Raw genomic sequence first — 15,055 nt, forward strand, 5'->3', positions numbered from 1 at the left:
CATGTGTTCCAGTAGAATATAAGCTCTTGGAAGTGAAAGCCTGTGGGGGTTTTTGTTTGATTTTGTACCCTCAATCCACCTTGCATATTGTAAACACTTGATAAAATGTATTAAATTGAATTAAAAGTCATTGGAAACAGGGTTCTGTGCCTTCACTCTATTTCTTATTCCTTCCATTGATCTGCTTTTCTTCCTAAAAGGAGACACATTTATAACTTCAAACTTGGTAAAAACCCTGAACCAACAAGGCAATGAACCACCATTTCTTGGTGTATTTATTTAATGTTATTGGGGAGCTGGGGGTATTTGTTTAATTTTTAAATTTTATTTACTTTTTGGGAAGCAAATTGGGGTTGTCATTTGTACAGGGTCACACAGCTATGTCTGAGGCAGGAGTTGAACTCGGGTCTTCTTGACTCAGAGCTGGCACTCTATCCACGCACCACCTAGCTGCTCGGGATTGGAACTTTGGAACATCTGTTTGACATCAAGATCTTTTGCTAAAGACGATGGTGATGCATCTTGATAGATCTTTTGCTAATGATGATGGTGATGCTTCATGATAGTCACATTGAAACTCCATGCCAAAACTTGTCATAGCAAGTTGCTTTATTGATATAAGTTCATCTATACCAGGGAAAGGAAGAGAGTAAATTATTTCTTCCATCTTACAAAAGGGAAAATTCAATCACAAAGTGAGAAGGTATAACATGATGAATCAGAGCAAGAGCCTGACATAGAACCCAGAAATCCTAACTCTCTTCCCAATCTTACAAGTATCCTTCACTTTGTTTTTCTAGCCAGGACCCTAGAAAATTCACCAAGACTTCACAAGTTATATTTCCTCCTCTTTGCTGCTTGTATCTTTAACCTTTCTCTATCTCTTTGACAGATTCTCTTTATATCTCTTTTGCAAATCCTCTTTGTAGCTTTCAAACCTTGTTTCATTCACATGAACCTCATCCCATTAATACATCCCCCACACAGACATACATAGCCAGTGCAACTAGCCAGCATTGCTCGCCCTCCTCCCCCCTTCCCCCCCATCGAAGCAGGTGGCAGACATTCCTTCTGGCAGAGGAGAGTGTTTACACCGGACATACAGAGGAGAGCATTGTTCCATGATTTATTATGGTCCAGAGTCCCTATCCACTGGCCTTCTCTAATTCTTCATCCACTCCCAAACCTCAACACAGATCCAGCTCTGGAAAGAGGAAGACTTTGGAAAAAGCAAAAATGTCAGGGTTTGGGACAGAGTTGTGGAAGCTTAGCAGGCCAGAGGAGATGCAGTAGTACCACTATATTTAGAAACAGTGAAACTGAAGGTAAGTATTGATGTTGACATTTGCTACCCCTGTGACCTTAGACAAATACTGAATTCAGTTTCCTCACTTGTAAAATGAAAGGGGTTGGAAAAGGGGCAGTCACTGGAAAAGGCATACAGTGGACATGAGCAAGATGTAGCACATTATGGAAAGAAGATTTAGAAAAGAAAATCAGTGTGAAGACTATTATTAAGGAAATGTAGGAGCAAAATGTATGGGATAGTCACATGGCAAGAGTTAGGTATAATTGATGGAGAGTACACATGCTCCATTGGTAATCTCATGATGTCAAAAGAAATCAAGGAAGGCCCTTAACACATTTGATCAACTGACTTTCTAGAACTTACGTGAGGACATGGCCAAGAATCACATAGGATAGGCTAGAATGGATGGGTTTTTGTGGTGGGAGCAATGTCTTTTTATTTACATTCTTGATAGAATGTAAGGTCTTTGAACCCAAAGTCCCAGGCACAGTAGTCCCTTTCTAATGCAAATTAGGCTAATCCCCCCCCCCCATCTTCAAGACTTAATTGGCTCAGGGGACTAAAGGCTCAGTCCATAAATATGACTTCCTGGTCACCTGAGTTTAAACAACCACAGGAATTGTAGATATTCTCAAATGTTTGGCTGATGAACCACCATGGGAAACTGAGGCAGGGGAGATTAGCTCAGCTGAATCAACCTGGAGATGTCTCATGAATACATATCCTTGTTGAATAGCCTTCTCGTGCATCAAGTGAATCTCCATTTGTTAATTGTTGAATTAACTTATGGGCATCTGTCAGTCAGTCAAAAAACACTTATTAAGCACCTACTATGTGTGCCAAGCACCATGCTAAGTAATGGGGATTCAAAGTGTCATGGGGCGCAGAGCACCCCAGAATTTCTCTGGGGCACACCGAGGAATCTTCTCCTTGAGAAACCAAACCAGAGGACAGATAACGCCTAGAGGAACCAAATCGGACTGAGCTAGCTTGGGATTCCTACCCTTCATTCTGGTCTCCCTTACCCTGGGGAGATAAGTTTGGGTGTGGCTGCGGCCTTTGTGTCCTGAAGAGGGATCTGTAGCCACCCCTCACCCAATTCCTCTAGTCATTACCAGTGGGGGATGGTCCTCCACTCCTCACCCAATTCCCCCAGCTACCACCAGTGGGGGATGGTCCTCTCTCACTAAAGGAACTTTTCACGGGCAGATGGGCCACCCCCATCAGTCCCCTATAAAAGTACCTTCCGGTCTCCTGTTCGAGGAGATTTGGTACCTCTGAGCCATGTGCTTTATGCCAAATCTCCCCATGAAAAGTCCAAGGATTTCTTTCATGGTTTCTCTTCCCCCACCCTTCCCTTCCCTTGCTCCTAAATAAACTATCACCTTATTCTAACTAAGTTTTGTGTACAAGAGGGTGTAATTCTTTAAAGAGGAATTCCCAAGAACCCCAACCCCAACCCGTACCCATTTTCCCACTATATCAAAAGGATAAAAGACAGTTTCTGCCCTTGAGGAGCCCACAATTTATCTCATTTCTATTCCAATATTGGGTATAAACTACCTGAGTCAGACTCAGCCCAGAACAGTTGGGGTATGCATCAATGGAAAGAATACACATATCAATAAAATGATAGACTTATTTGTGGATTTGTGAGAACTAGATGAGCTCCAAAGTTTCTTCTGGCTTTCAGTCCATGTACTGAGGATCCTATAACCATCTCTTTTTTTTTTTTAGAAATTTGTGTGTGTGTGTGTGGGGGGGTAATGAGGGTTAAGTGACTTGACCAGGGTCACACAGCTAGTGTCAAATGTTTGAGGGCAGAGTTGAACTCAGATCCTCTTGAATCCAGGGCCAGTGCTTTATCCACTGCGACACCTAGCTGCCCCCTCCTATAACCATCTCCATGAGATTCTATAAAGTGACAGGTTTATATTATTTAGAGCTGGAAGAAAACTTGAAGGTCATCTGGCCCAAGTCCCTCATTTTGTGTAAATGAAGAAACAGGCCTGAAGAAATGAAGTGACTTGGCAAAAGTCACGGGGAGACAAAGGTGTTGAATGGATCCTGTAGAAACCCCAGGAGGGTTGGGAACACTGAGGTCAGGAGCCATCCACAGAGGTATTTCCTCCATTTCTTTGTACAGAGTACTTTAACATTTCAAAAGATTTGTGACAGATATGTGTGTTGTTATTCAATCATACAGTTACAACCCTACCACAAAAATCCCCCTTGAAAACCTCATTGTAGTGTGAGATTGACCTTGTTCTTTAAAACTGCTCAAGTAGATATCAGACTGTGGCAAGTGTTGCACCAAGCAGGGAAGACTTCTGGCCCGGATGGTGATAAAACAAACCTTATTTCTCCTATCTGAGGACCAGCATAGCTAAATTCAGGAGCAGCCCCTCCCAAGAAGGTTGGCCAGCAAGTGAAACATGGAAGGTGGGAGTGGGGCATCGCATCACAGCAACTCATGAAATCACCAGGAGAGTAACAAGTAAGAAAAATTGCCTGTTCAGCTTTCTGAACTGGCAGGCCCTCCAAATGGCAATGACTTCATCTGAGTTTTAAGGAAGTGAAAAGGTTAGAGACGAAAGGGGGCAGGAGTCATGCTTGGAGAAGAAAGAGCCAGCTCCCATTTGAGCATTTATTGTTACATTTTCAGTGTAAGCATTTCTATCTTAGAAATCAGCAAGTGCTACAAATCAGGGCTTGATTTGTTGTTTGTTGATTGTCTAGACTTAAGAATGTGATGGAGAAAATGCTAATAATGAAGATTAAACTTGGAGTAGCTAGGTGGTACAGTGGATAGAGCACCAACCCTAGAGGACTTGAATTCAAATCCAGCCTTAGATGCTTCCTAGCTGTGTGATCCTGGGCAAATCTCTTAATTTTTATTGCTTCACCACCCCTCAAAAAAGGATTATGATGAAGATTAAACTTAAAAGTGGTATGTACTTGTTTCTGTGGTGTTTGTGTTTCTTTTTTTTTTTCCCCCCTGGAGAGATAGTTAAACATTGCCAACACACCCCTGTGAGAAAGATTATACGTGAGCTGGATCCTAGAAAGTCTAACGATTTTTTCCTACTGACTCTTACAACTCTCAAATCTCTATGACTAGTTGCCTCATTTTTGACTTTTCCCCTCTCAATTTCAACACAGTTTCAAGTCTTATGATTTTACTTCCATGAATCTCTATCCTACATCTGTTCTCTCCCCTCACACTACAAGTGACCCTATTTCGTACTTTCATCACCCCGTACCTGGACTATTGCAATAGCTCCCTAATTGGTCTCCTCTTCCAGGGCTTTCCCCCACTCCAAGCCAAACTATTCTAGCTGCCAGATTGAAATTTCTAAGCTACAGATCTGATTGAGTCCAATCCCTGCTCAGAAAGCTTCAGCGACTCCCTCTAGGACAAAAAACCGAACTTCCCAGTTGGTATTTAAAGCCCTTTACAGTCTGTCAGACTCTTTCCAGATATATCATGTGGCACATTTCTCTCTTTCAGGAACACTGCAGTCCAGCCAAACACGCCTAAGCCCCTGATCCTCACACACATTGCTCTTCTTGCTTACCTCTATGCCTTTGCATATGAGCTCTCTCCATGCCAGAAAAGGCTCGCTCCTCACTTCTGCCCAGTAGAATGCCTAGCTTTGTTTAAGGCTCAACTGAACTGTCACTTCCTTCCTCAGTGAGGCCTTTCTTCATTTCTTAGTTGTTAATACCCTCCTCGCTGGATTATGTTTTTTATTTACAAGTGTTCTCATCATTTCTACTAATTAGAAGTGAGCTTCAAAGCAGGGAATGTTTCATTTTTATCTTTTGCATGTACTGGTACTGAACACAGAGTAGGTGCTTCATAACTGACCATGATAAATTCAATATGGATATATCACTTTAATATTAAAGATTAGGCTATTAAAAATTAGAAGAGAAGCAGATCATATCTTCACAGCTATGGGTAGAAGATATATTCATTTTTTAAATTTTTTTTTTTTGGCTGGGTAATGAGGCTTAAGCGACTTGCCCAGGGTCACACAGCTAGTAAATGTCAAGTGTCTGAGGCTGGATTTGAACTCAGATCCTCCTGATCCAGGGCCAGTGCTTATCCACTGTGCCACCTAGCTGCCCCAGGAGATATAATATCTTTTTTGTTGTTGTTGTTTTTGTTTTTGTTTTTTTTAGTGAGGCAATTGGGCTTAAGTGACTTGCCCAGGGTCACACAGCTAGTAAGTGTTAAGTGTCTGTGGCTGGATTTGAACTCAGGTACTCCTGACTCCAGGGCCGGTGCTCTATCCACTGCGCCACCTAGCGGCCCCCAGGAGATATATCCTTAACCAAATAGATGGAGGTAGTGAAGACAAAATAAATGACTTTGATTACATAAAACTGAATAACTTTTGCACAAACAAAATTAGCATATTTAGGGAAGGAAGGAATGGGGGAGAATCTTTCTATCAAATTTCTCAGATAAGGTAAGAGTTAAACAACTAACAACATATAAGTGTGTATATGTACAAATGCACGTTTGGCCAAAAGCCATTCCTTAATACACAAGTGGTCAAAGGATTTGAATAAGCAGTTCACAAAAGACAAATCACAAACTATTAACTACTATATGAAAGACTGCTTTAAATCACTTATTAGTGATTTTTGTTTGTTTGTTTTTGGCGAGGCAATGAGTGTTAAGTGTCATACAGCTAGAAGTGTCAAGTAATCCGAGGCCACATTGAACTCAGGTCCTCCTAAAAATCCAGGGCTGGTGCTTTATCCACTGAGCCACCTAGCTGTCCCCTATTAGTGATTTTAAAATGATAAAAGAAATACAAATCAAAACAACCCTAAGGTTTTATCTCACATCCCACAAATTGGCAAAGATGACAAAATATGGGAATAATCAATATTGGTAGAGTTGTGGAAAGACAGGGACAGTAGAATATTGTTGGTGGAGCTCTGATTCAGCACAACTATTTTGGAATGAAACTTGGAATTATGCAATCAAAATTACTAAAAGATCCATACCTTTTGACCCTTAAATTCTATTACTACACTTATACCCCAGGAGGCCATTGATAAGAAGAAAGTCCTGATATACATAAAAATATCTATAGCAGCACTTACTATGGTAATTTACTTTGGGAACAAAGTAGATGCCAAAAAGTTGGCGAATGACTAAACAAATTGTGGTCTATAAATATAATGGACTATTGCTATGCTGTAAGAAATGATGAATATATAATGAATACCGAGAAGTAATGAAAAATTTACAATCTGATGTAGAGTGAAGTAAGCAGAGCCATATGTATGTATATATGCATATGTATGTGTGTTTGTGTGTGTGGTTCAATTATTTTAGTCATGTATGACTCTTTGTGACCCCATTTGGGGTTTTCTTGGCAAAGATAATGGAGTGGTTTGCCATTTCCTTCTCTAGCACATTTGTCAGATGAAGAAACTGAGGCAAATAGGACTAAGTGACTTGCCCATGGTCACAGAACTAGTAAGTATCAAGACCAGATTTGAACTCTAGATGAGTCTTACTGACTCTAGGCCTGGTACTCTATCCACTGCGCCACCTAGCTAACACACAGAAATACATATATATACACAGACTATAACAACAACTAACATTTATTTAGTGCTCAATACATGCTGGGCACTGTGCTAAGAGCTTTACAATTATTATTTCATTCAATCCTCACAACAACTCTGGGAGGTAGGTAGTATTATTATCCCTATTTACAGTTGAGGAAATTGAGGCAAATAATGTGGAAAGAACCACAAAACAAATAAAAGTGAAAGTTGCAAAATTACAAATAACAAACATGGTCCCAAAGAAGAGAAATGAGAAGATATCCCCAACCCATTCTTTTGTAGGGGTGGGAGGTCCATGGGTATGGTCCATTTCATATATTTTCTATGTATTTATTTGTTTTGATAGTCTTTTTCTCTTTTTCTTTTATGCTTTAAAATAATATTATGTGGACTAACTCCCTGGGAATGGGGAGGGAAGGGATACTGGAAGAAATTTTCATGATATAAATAAAAAGTTATTTTTAAAAAGAAAATAAATACTTGTTCATGAGCTATTTCCTTGTGTGTATATGTATATATACATATATATAGAGAGAGAATCAACAGATATGAACAATTCTCAAAATAATTCTCAGAAAACCATAAGAAATATTGCTCTAAATCATTTATAATAAGAGCAATATACATTTATTATTTTTTTTTCAGTGAGGCAATTGGGGTTAAATGACTTGCCCAAGGTCACACAGCTAGTAAGTGTCAAGTGTCTGAGGCCAGATTTGAACTCAGGTACTCCTGACTCCAGGGCTGGTGCTCTATCCACTGTACCACCTAGCTGCCCCCGCAATATACATTTAAATAACTCTGAGGCTTTGCCTCACACCCAGCAAATTAACAAAATGGCAAAAATGTGAATAATCCATGTTGGGGTGCTGTAAAAAGACAGTGTCAGTTGAATTATGGGTTGACTCAACTGTTCTGGAAAGTAATTTGGAATTATGCTTTTTAAAAAGTTACTATATTATCTATATACTTTACCTGGAAATCTATTCTGATGATAAACATATGCTCCAGTGAGGTCCAAGACAGGAAAAAAAAATTCCAGATATAGCAAAATATTTTTTGCAGCACTTTTTTGTGATAGCAAAAAAAAAAAAAAAGCGAAATAAGTGTCCATTGATGAGGAAACTACCTTATATGAATGTAATGCAATGCAATATTGTTGGGCCACAAGATAAAGAAAAAAAGAGGAATTCAGAAAAAACATGGGAAGACTTATGTGAACTGATACAGTGAAGTAAGTAGAATGAGGAAAACAATATAAACAATGAGTACAACAAATGGAAAGAACAAACCCCCCCCCACACACACAAAATTGAACATACAACTATGACTAATCTTGACCATAGAGAATCATTTTAAAAGACCTAAGTTCAAATATAGCCTCAGACACTTATCATCTGTGTGACCCTGGGCAAGTCGCTTAACCTCCATTTGCCTCAGTTTCCCCATCTGTGAAATGAGGATAATAATAGCACCTCCCAGGGTTGGAATGAGGATTAAATTAGATGATAATTATAAAGTGCTTAGCACAGTGCCTGGCACATAGTAAACGCTATATAGTCAGCTATTGTCATTGTCATTGCAGGAGAGTGGTTGTGAAATGAGAAAGGAAGGAAGGGAGGAAGGGAGGAAGGAAGGAAGGAAGAGAGGAAAGGAGGGAGGGAGGGAGGAAGGAAGGAAGGAAGAAAAGAAGGAAGGAAGGAAGAAAAGAAGGAAGGAAGGAAGAAAAGAAGGAAGGAAGGAAGGCAGTCAAGTCAGGTCTTTCTGGTCCCTAGGAATCTCCTATGGGAATGAATAACTCTTTGGCAATGACCACAGCCCAAACTATTACACACTCAAACATCTAGCCATGCACAGCTAACCCTCCAACTCCCTACCGAACGCCATCATGTCTGCCTTTCTCTCCACCCTTTGCCCCAGTGTTGACACTGCTTCTCCTAACCCCATCTTCCCTCACACTGCCCTCCCCTGGCTCATAGCCCTCACCTCATCTTCATGTTCTGGCACAGGATGATGAATGTGGCAGCCACCATAGCAGTCAGACTTGCAGCCAGTACAAAAGTTGGTATCAGGGGCAGCTCCCCTGTGAGCCATAGTGGGAAGCAGTGATATTGAAGACTTCCTTCCAGGTTTAGTGTCTTTTTCCCCACCCCAACCATAAGAAATCATGGAATCTAAAGATTTGGAAAGGACTTTGGAGGAAATGTTGAGAAGTGGGAAAGAGGAACCTGTCTTTTTGCTTTTGGGTGTGAGCATGCTGGCCTCTTCTGCGGCCAAGGCCTGGGTCCCATGACCATTAGTTCTTCCCTGGCCAAAGAGCAAATGTTGAGGGGATTTTCATAGTTTAGCTATCAGGTCATCCTTTAAGCCCTCTCCCAGTGACTGGGTTCTTAAAGGCTGTACCTGAAGAATAAAACCTCTGGTAGACCCTACTAATGTAGAAAGGCTTTGGATATGGGCCCAGTTACATCATCTGTTGACATAAATTTGAAGCTAAATTCATAAGGGATCATGACCAGAAATTTGGCTACCAGGTAATTAGCTTGGCCATAGCAGTCCACAAAGACTAGCTAAGATATATAAAGGCTACAGGAAGAGGTGGGCTAGAACCTGCTCATACTGACCTCAAAAAGCTGATTGTTAAATTTTCTGGGTGAGGGAGGGATAGAGTTTGGAACTGAAAACTTTAAATAAAAATGTTTATTTAAAAAAATTAATTTTCAGTGTGACCTTTTATGCCTTAGAAATCAGCAAATGGTACAAATCAAGGCTGATTTATTGTTTTGTTGATTGTCTAGTCTTAGGAAAGAGATGGGGGCAGGGGGGGGGCAGCTAGATGGCGCAGTGGATAAAGCACTGGCCCTGGATTCAGGAGTACCTGAGTTCAAATCCGGCCTCAGACACTTAACACTTACTAGCTGTGTGACCTTGGGCAAGTCACTTAACCCCAATTGCCTCACCAAAAAAAAAAAAAGGGATGGAAAAATATTAATAAGGCAGATTCAACTTAAAAATGTGTCATGGTCACTTTATTGTTATTGTTTTCTGGAGAGCCAGTTATTAAATATTTACCAGCACACCCCTGGCAAGTATTCACACAAGTTCAATTACAGATCCTTACAGCCTGTGAGATGCTCAGATTCCAAACCATCAATGACCTCAAAGACACATGGGTACTATCAGTGGCAGCCTCCTCAGGGGATTTAATTCTTCCTGGGCTTCTCTCCCTTCCCTCCTCATTTGTCCAAATAAAGGGTTTCTTACCTGGGGGCACCAGTGTGAGGGCACTGTACTGTATACTGCCAAAATTCTTGGCCTGGCATGCATACCAGGCTGATAGTTCATTTACTGGGAAGGAAAAGTTGGCTGGTCTTCCAGGACGGGGTGTCTTCTCCATTAGGATGTACCCATCCTTCCTGCAGAGCATGTAAGTGATGGGTGGACTGCCCTTAGATGCCAGGCATGACACCACCACCATCTGTCCTGATCCTGTGCCCATCAGGGTGAAGTTGGCCTGAGGCTGGGACACTGGCACTGTGGAAGAAGAATAGGGAAAAGAGGAGAAAATGGTAAGTAAGTATAAAGTTCTTGGGGCCTAGAATTCTGGCTTAACTGGAGGGGACCGTGTCTTTTTTATCTAGCCCAACTAACATCTTGTCTTCCCCTTTTTCACTCATCAAGCTAAGAGTTCATTTCTCAAGAGCATTTCCTGGAGGTCCTGAACTAATCACAGCCTTACTATTGGAGCTCTGGCTAGGTCAAATCCAGTCACCTCAGACACTTATTAGCTGTGTGACTCTGGACAAGTCACTTCACCTTTAGTTGCCTCATTTTCTTCAACTGCAAAATGGGGATGATAATAATAGTACCTATCTTCTGGGTTGTTGTGAGGATCAAATGAGGTAATATTTGTAAAGTGCTTATCACAGTGCCTGGCACATAGTAGGCACTTAGTAAGTGTCTTCCTTCCTCTCTTCTGTATAGTGTTTATATTCTGAACAACACGATAAACCATACGTCTTATATTCTGCCTTGTGGTGTTCAATATTAGTCCATAGGGGTAAGCTTTATCTCCCCAACCAGCTCCTAGGAGTCAGGAGACATTTTATTAGACTGCCTCTTATTCATCTTTGTATTCCCCAGCATCTGGTGCAGAGCACTGTATATATTTTTATTCTATTTTATTTTTTTGTGTGAATCCTGTGATTTTTTCCAGTATGGAAACTCCCTCCACAAGGGAGGTTGCAAATCTGCAACCCTTTTGTAATTGATCATTTTAGAGGCTGGACGTAAATCCTTCTGATTCCAACGTTGGCTCTTATCTGCCTCTCATACATCACATGTGATTAGAGTTGAATAAAGGTTGATTGCTATTCTTGTGTGTCCCCTACAGCACCTACAACCATCATCAGGAGATCTTGTCTCAGAGACAAGAGTCTCTGGGGATAGGAGTCCTTTCCTAGAAAGCACCATCCCTGCTCACCTTATTCTCTATGCCCCCCTCTCCCTTGATTAATAAATAATCATTTAACTTGTTGATTAATTGACTTATTGATTTTCTTTCTATTCTTCATCCTATCCCCCTCCAGTTTAGGCAACATTTCTCAAGTTGGTTTTCATGCGGCCTACACCAAGAAAGAACCTTACTCTGAGATCTTATAGTATGGTAGAAAGAGTTCTTCTGGGAGTTGGGACACCTGGTAAGTCACAGACTGAGTTAATGTCAGAGTCAAAATAATCCTTAGGCCTCAGTTTCCTCATTTATAAAATGAAGAGTTTGAATTTTTAGATCACCTGATCTCTAAGGTCCTTTTCCTTCCACCTACAAACATAATCTGTACTTTTAGAGAGAGGAGCCAGCAAATGTAGGCTGGACCTTTTAAAGCTGTCTGGTAACCTGTCTTAGCTGGTCTTGTTCTCACAGCCCCTGTCCCACCCTAATCTCTAATCCATAAAGCCCCATGCCCCCCAACAGTCCACTGGCTTTGATGCCCTGCTATTCTCCCCCCAAAATTCCATACCCCTCTTCCAAGGGACATACTACCCCACAATTCCCAGAAGAGCTTCAGTATGTCACTGTAGGCTGTTTGCCCCATAGCTGTGCTTGCTTGGCAGTAGTAGTTGAGTAAATCTGGCCGAGACTTGAATGTGGCAAGAATGGGAAAGCTGGCTGGGAGCCCATTATCCATGATTTTCTTCGATACCGTGATGTCACTTGTCCCCATGAGGATGTAATTTATCATTGGAGGGCCCTGAATTGAGTGGCATAAAATATGAACTAATCGGCTTCTTGGAAAGATCTTGATGATTTTGTAAGAGATGATGGGTTTAGACAGGACTCCTGTAGAGAATACGAAGGTTTGCAAACTCTCTTTACCTGCATGATCTCAGGGAGAAGAAAAGAAAGGGGAGGAAAGGGACAATAGAGAAGAAAGAAGTGAAGCAATAGAAAGAAAAAGATGAAATGGAAAGGGAGAGAGAATAAATAGAAAAGGAAAAAGTGAAGAAGTTTAAAAAATTTTTTTTTCAAAGCATGAAGGAGATGATAAAGACTATTGGGTATATTCTACTCTGACCCTTCCTTCCTCACTCTCTCTCTACTCAACTCTAGGTAGCTCCTTCTCTCTCAAGTAAATACCACCTCAGCAGGTTGGCTGGAGGACAAAGGACAACAAGGCAAGACTTCTGGGTCATAGACTCATACCATAGGGTATTAGTACTTGGAGAAGCAGTGTGGTATAGTGGGAACAGCCTTAGACTTAGGGCCAGAGGATGTGAGTTTGAGTCTTGGCTTGGCTATTTGTTATTGGCGAGACCTTGGGTACATCTTGAAGCGTTGGTTTCCTCACCTATAAAATAGTGGGGATTGCCCATTCTAACTCTATGATTTTACTCCCTTATTTTACAGATGAATGTTTGAGACCCAAAGAGTGACTTGCTCAGGATCTTATACATAGAAGGTGACACAGTAGGTACTAGAACCTCTTGTTCCAGGACTTCTAAGTCCTTACCCAGACCCCATCACTGGAAAATCCATTCTCTTCTTAACCTCAGCTACTCCCTTCTCCTGTTGAAAAGATTAATCCCCTTGTTTCCCAAGGAGATTTATCCTCCATGCTTGTTGGGGAAGGGGGGAAAGAAAAGAGCTTGAGTCAGTCTAACAGTCTTTTACTCTGGGTCCCTGTATTCCTGGTTATGCCAACCCTAGAACACTTCTGACATTTTGCTCCCCTGGCTGGGGCCTTATCTTTCTAGAAGGACTGTGGGACTCCTTGAAGAGTGGGCCCCTGACCTATACCTTTTGATAAGGATCCTGGAAATGGAAGGTGAGTACCCTGGAAACAAAGGTTTCTTTTGCATAAGATCTCTTCTCACCCAAGACAGGCCAGGCCAGGCCAGGCCACTCAGGCAGCTTCTTTTGGTTCAAGCTGTTGCTGCTCCCTTTCCTTTAAAAAAAAGTCTGACATTCCTCACAAACCCAGTGAAAACTCGCTTCCCTTCAAATCTCCTGCCTTTCTGGGCACAGCTGGATTTATGTGCCCCTGCCCACTTACCCAGGAAATAAGAATGGAGCAAGGGGCAGCTAGATGGCGCAGTGGATAGAGCACCAGCCCTGGAGTCAGGAGTACCTGAGTTCAAATCGGGCCTCAGACACTTAACACTTACTAGCTGTGTGACCCTGGGCAAGTCACTTAACCCCAATTGCCTCACTAAAAAAACAAAAAATAAGAATGGAGCAAGAGGGAAGTGTGGGTTTCAGGGAGTCAAGCCCTTACTACTCAAACTCATCCCACTCTCCTCCAGAGCTGGCAGCATCTTCTGGGAGGTGTGGTGCCCTTGGCTACCTCTCTAGCTTACATCTGGCCCTGGTCCTGATGAAATATTCCCCCCCCCTTTTTTTTCTGGGCTATCTATTCTCTAGTGCTTTCTGTTTGCAGTTCCAGCTGTGGCCAAAGGGATTCCTAATTCCAGCAACCTCAGAGTATCTAGACTGGCCCCATGCAACCAGTATAGGAGGGAACCTGGGGATGGACTTCAAATTACAGGATAGGATCATACAATCCTAATTTTAGAACTGGAAGGGACCTCAGAGGTCATCTAGTCAAACCCCTCACTTTACGGATGAAGGAACTGAGACTCAAGATTGAAGGGCTGGGGCAGCTAGGTGGCGCAGTGGATAGAGCACTGGCCTTGGAGTCAGGAGGACCTGAGTTCAAATCCAGCCTCAGACACTTTACACTTACTAGCTGTGTGACCCTGGGCAAGTCACTTAACCCCAATTGCCTCACTAAAAAAAAAAAAAGAGTGAAGGGCTTTTCCCAAGACCACGCAAATAATAAGTGGCAGAAATGGGGTCCAGTAAATGTCCTGTTACTGCCTCCCTGCCGCTTCCAGACTTAGATGCTCCTTGTCCCCTGTCTGGTCTTGGACTCACCTTCTTCTCTTTGCACTCTGGAGGAGCTGCTGATGGCTGTAAAAGAGACAAGTTTGGTAAGAAGAGGTCTCAACGTAAAATTAAGGGGCAAGACAGCCTGAGGGGCCAAAGGAGGGCAAGCAGAGAGAAGTGTTTGATCCCTAGGAGGTTATGGGAACAAGGCAGAGGACACTGGGCACTAGGGATAGTCCCAGGTCTCATTCTTCTTTGTACCTCCAGTTTGTCCCCCTGCATGCCTCCAGACCATACTCTGCAACCTAACCCTTGGTATCACTAGGACTCCTCCCCCTGCCCTCTCTGTGCCCACTGATCCAAGGTTAGCTCACCAAGCATGGTCATGCTGAGCAGAAGAAGCTCCATAGCTTAATCCTCAGATCCCTTTGCTCCTTCTAATGCTCCTCTTCACTCATTCACCCACTTGACTGTGGCCCTGGGGGCCACCAGGGTTCACACACACCCACAGAGTGGCCCTGCCCCATTAGGAATTGCCTGCAGCATGCAGATAACTAGGAGAGCCCGGTAATGCCTAGAGAGCCTCTGTCTGCTGGGGAACCCTAAGAAATGGAGTCAGACAAATTATAAATTACTTCCCACCTGTCACCCTCACCTCAAATATCCTTTCTGTACATCCCCCTGGAGAGCTGCCAAGTAAGAGGACTAATTCCCCTTCATGTAGAAATAGTACTCATCTCTGATCACTAAATATGTCCCTA

At 42.2% G+C, this 15,055-nt stretch overlaps 1 protein-coding gene across 3 annotated transcripts; it reads right to left on the reverse strand.

The window, feature by feature from the left end:
* Positions 1–344: 344 nt before the first annotated feature.
* Positions 345–14,758, reverse strand: C4H17orf99 (chromosome 4 C17orf99 homolog). 3 transcript variants are annotated; one of them, XM_043962914.1, is made up of 6 exons: positions 14,669–14,758; positions 14,343–14,378; positions 11,949–12,248; positions 10,172–10,441; positions 8,894–8,990; positions 506–627 (listed from the first exon to the last, which is right to left on the reverse strand). In XM_043962914.1, the coding sequence occupies exons 1-6, from the start codon at positions 14,700–14,702 to the stop codon at positions 624–626; spliced, it is 741 nt and encodes a 246-aa protein (XP_043818849.1). In that variant the 5' UTR covers positions 14,703–14,758; the 3' UTR covers positions 506–623. The 3 variants fall into 3 exon arrangements, with proteins under 3 accessions (XP_043818847.1, XP_043818846.1, XP_043818849.1); XM_043962912.1 differs by lacking the exon at positions 8,894–8,990 and having other exon boundaries at positions 345–627; positions 11,952–12,248; XM_043962911.1 differs by lacking the exon at positions 8,894–8,990 and having other exon boundaries at positions 345–627.
* Between the last annotated feature and the right edge of the window lie 297 nt (positions 14,759–15,055).

This window comes from Dromiciops gliroides, chromosome 4 (genome assembly GCF_019393635.1).
Source record: "Dromiciops gliroides isolate mDroGli1 chromosome 4, mDroGli1.pri, whole genome shotgun sequence".
Classification (NCBI taxonomy): domain Eukaryota; kingdom Metazoa; phylum Chordata; class Mammalia; order Microbiotheria; family Microbiotheriidae; genus Dromiciops; species Dromiciops gliroides.

What these genes read in the sequence shown, in the direction of transcription:
- C4H17orf99 (XM_043962911.1), bottom strand. Translation starts at nt 14,702, where the DNA reads ATGGAGCTTCTTCTGCTCAGCATGACCATGCTTG. An exon ending in GCTCAGCATGACCATGCTTG is followed by an intron (nt 14,379 to 14,668) that starts GTGAGCTAACCT and finishes TCTCTTTTACAG; the next exon opens with CCATCAGCAGCTCCTCCAGA. An exon ending in CTTCTGGGAATTGTGGGGTA is followed by an intron (nt 10,442 to 11,948) that starts GTATGTCCCTTG and finishes CTTCTTCCACAG; the next exon opens with TGCCAGTGTCCCAGCCTCAG.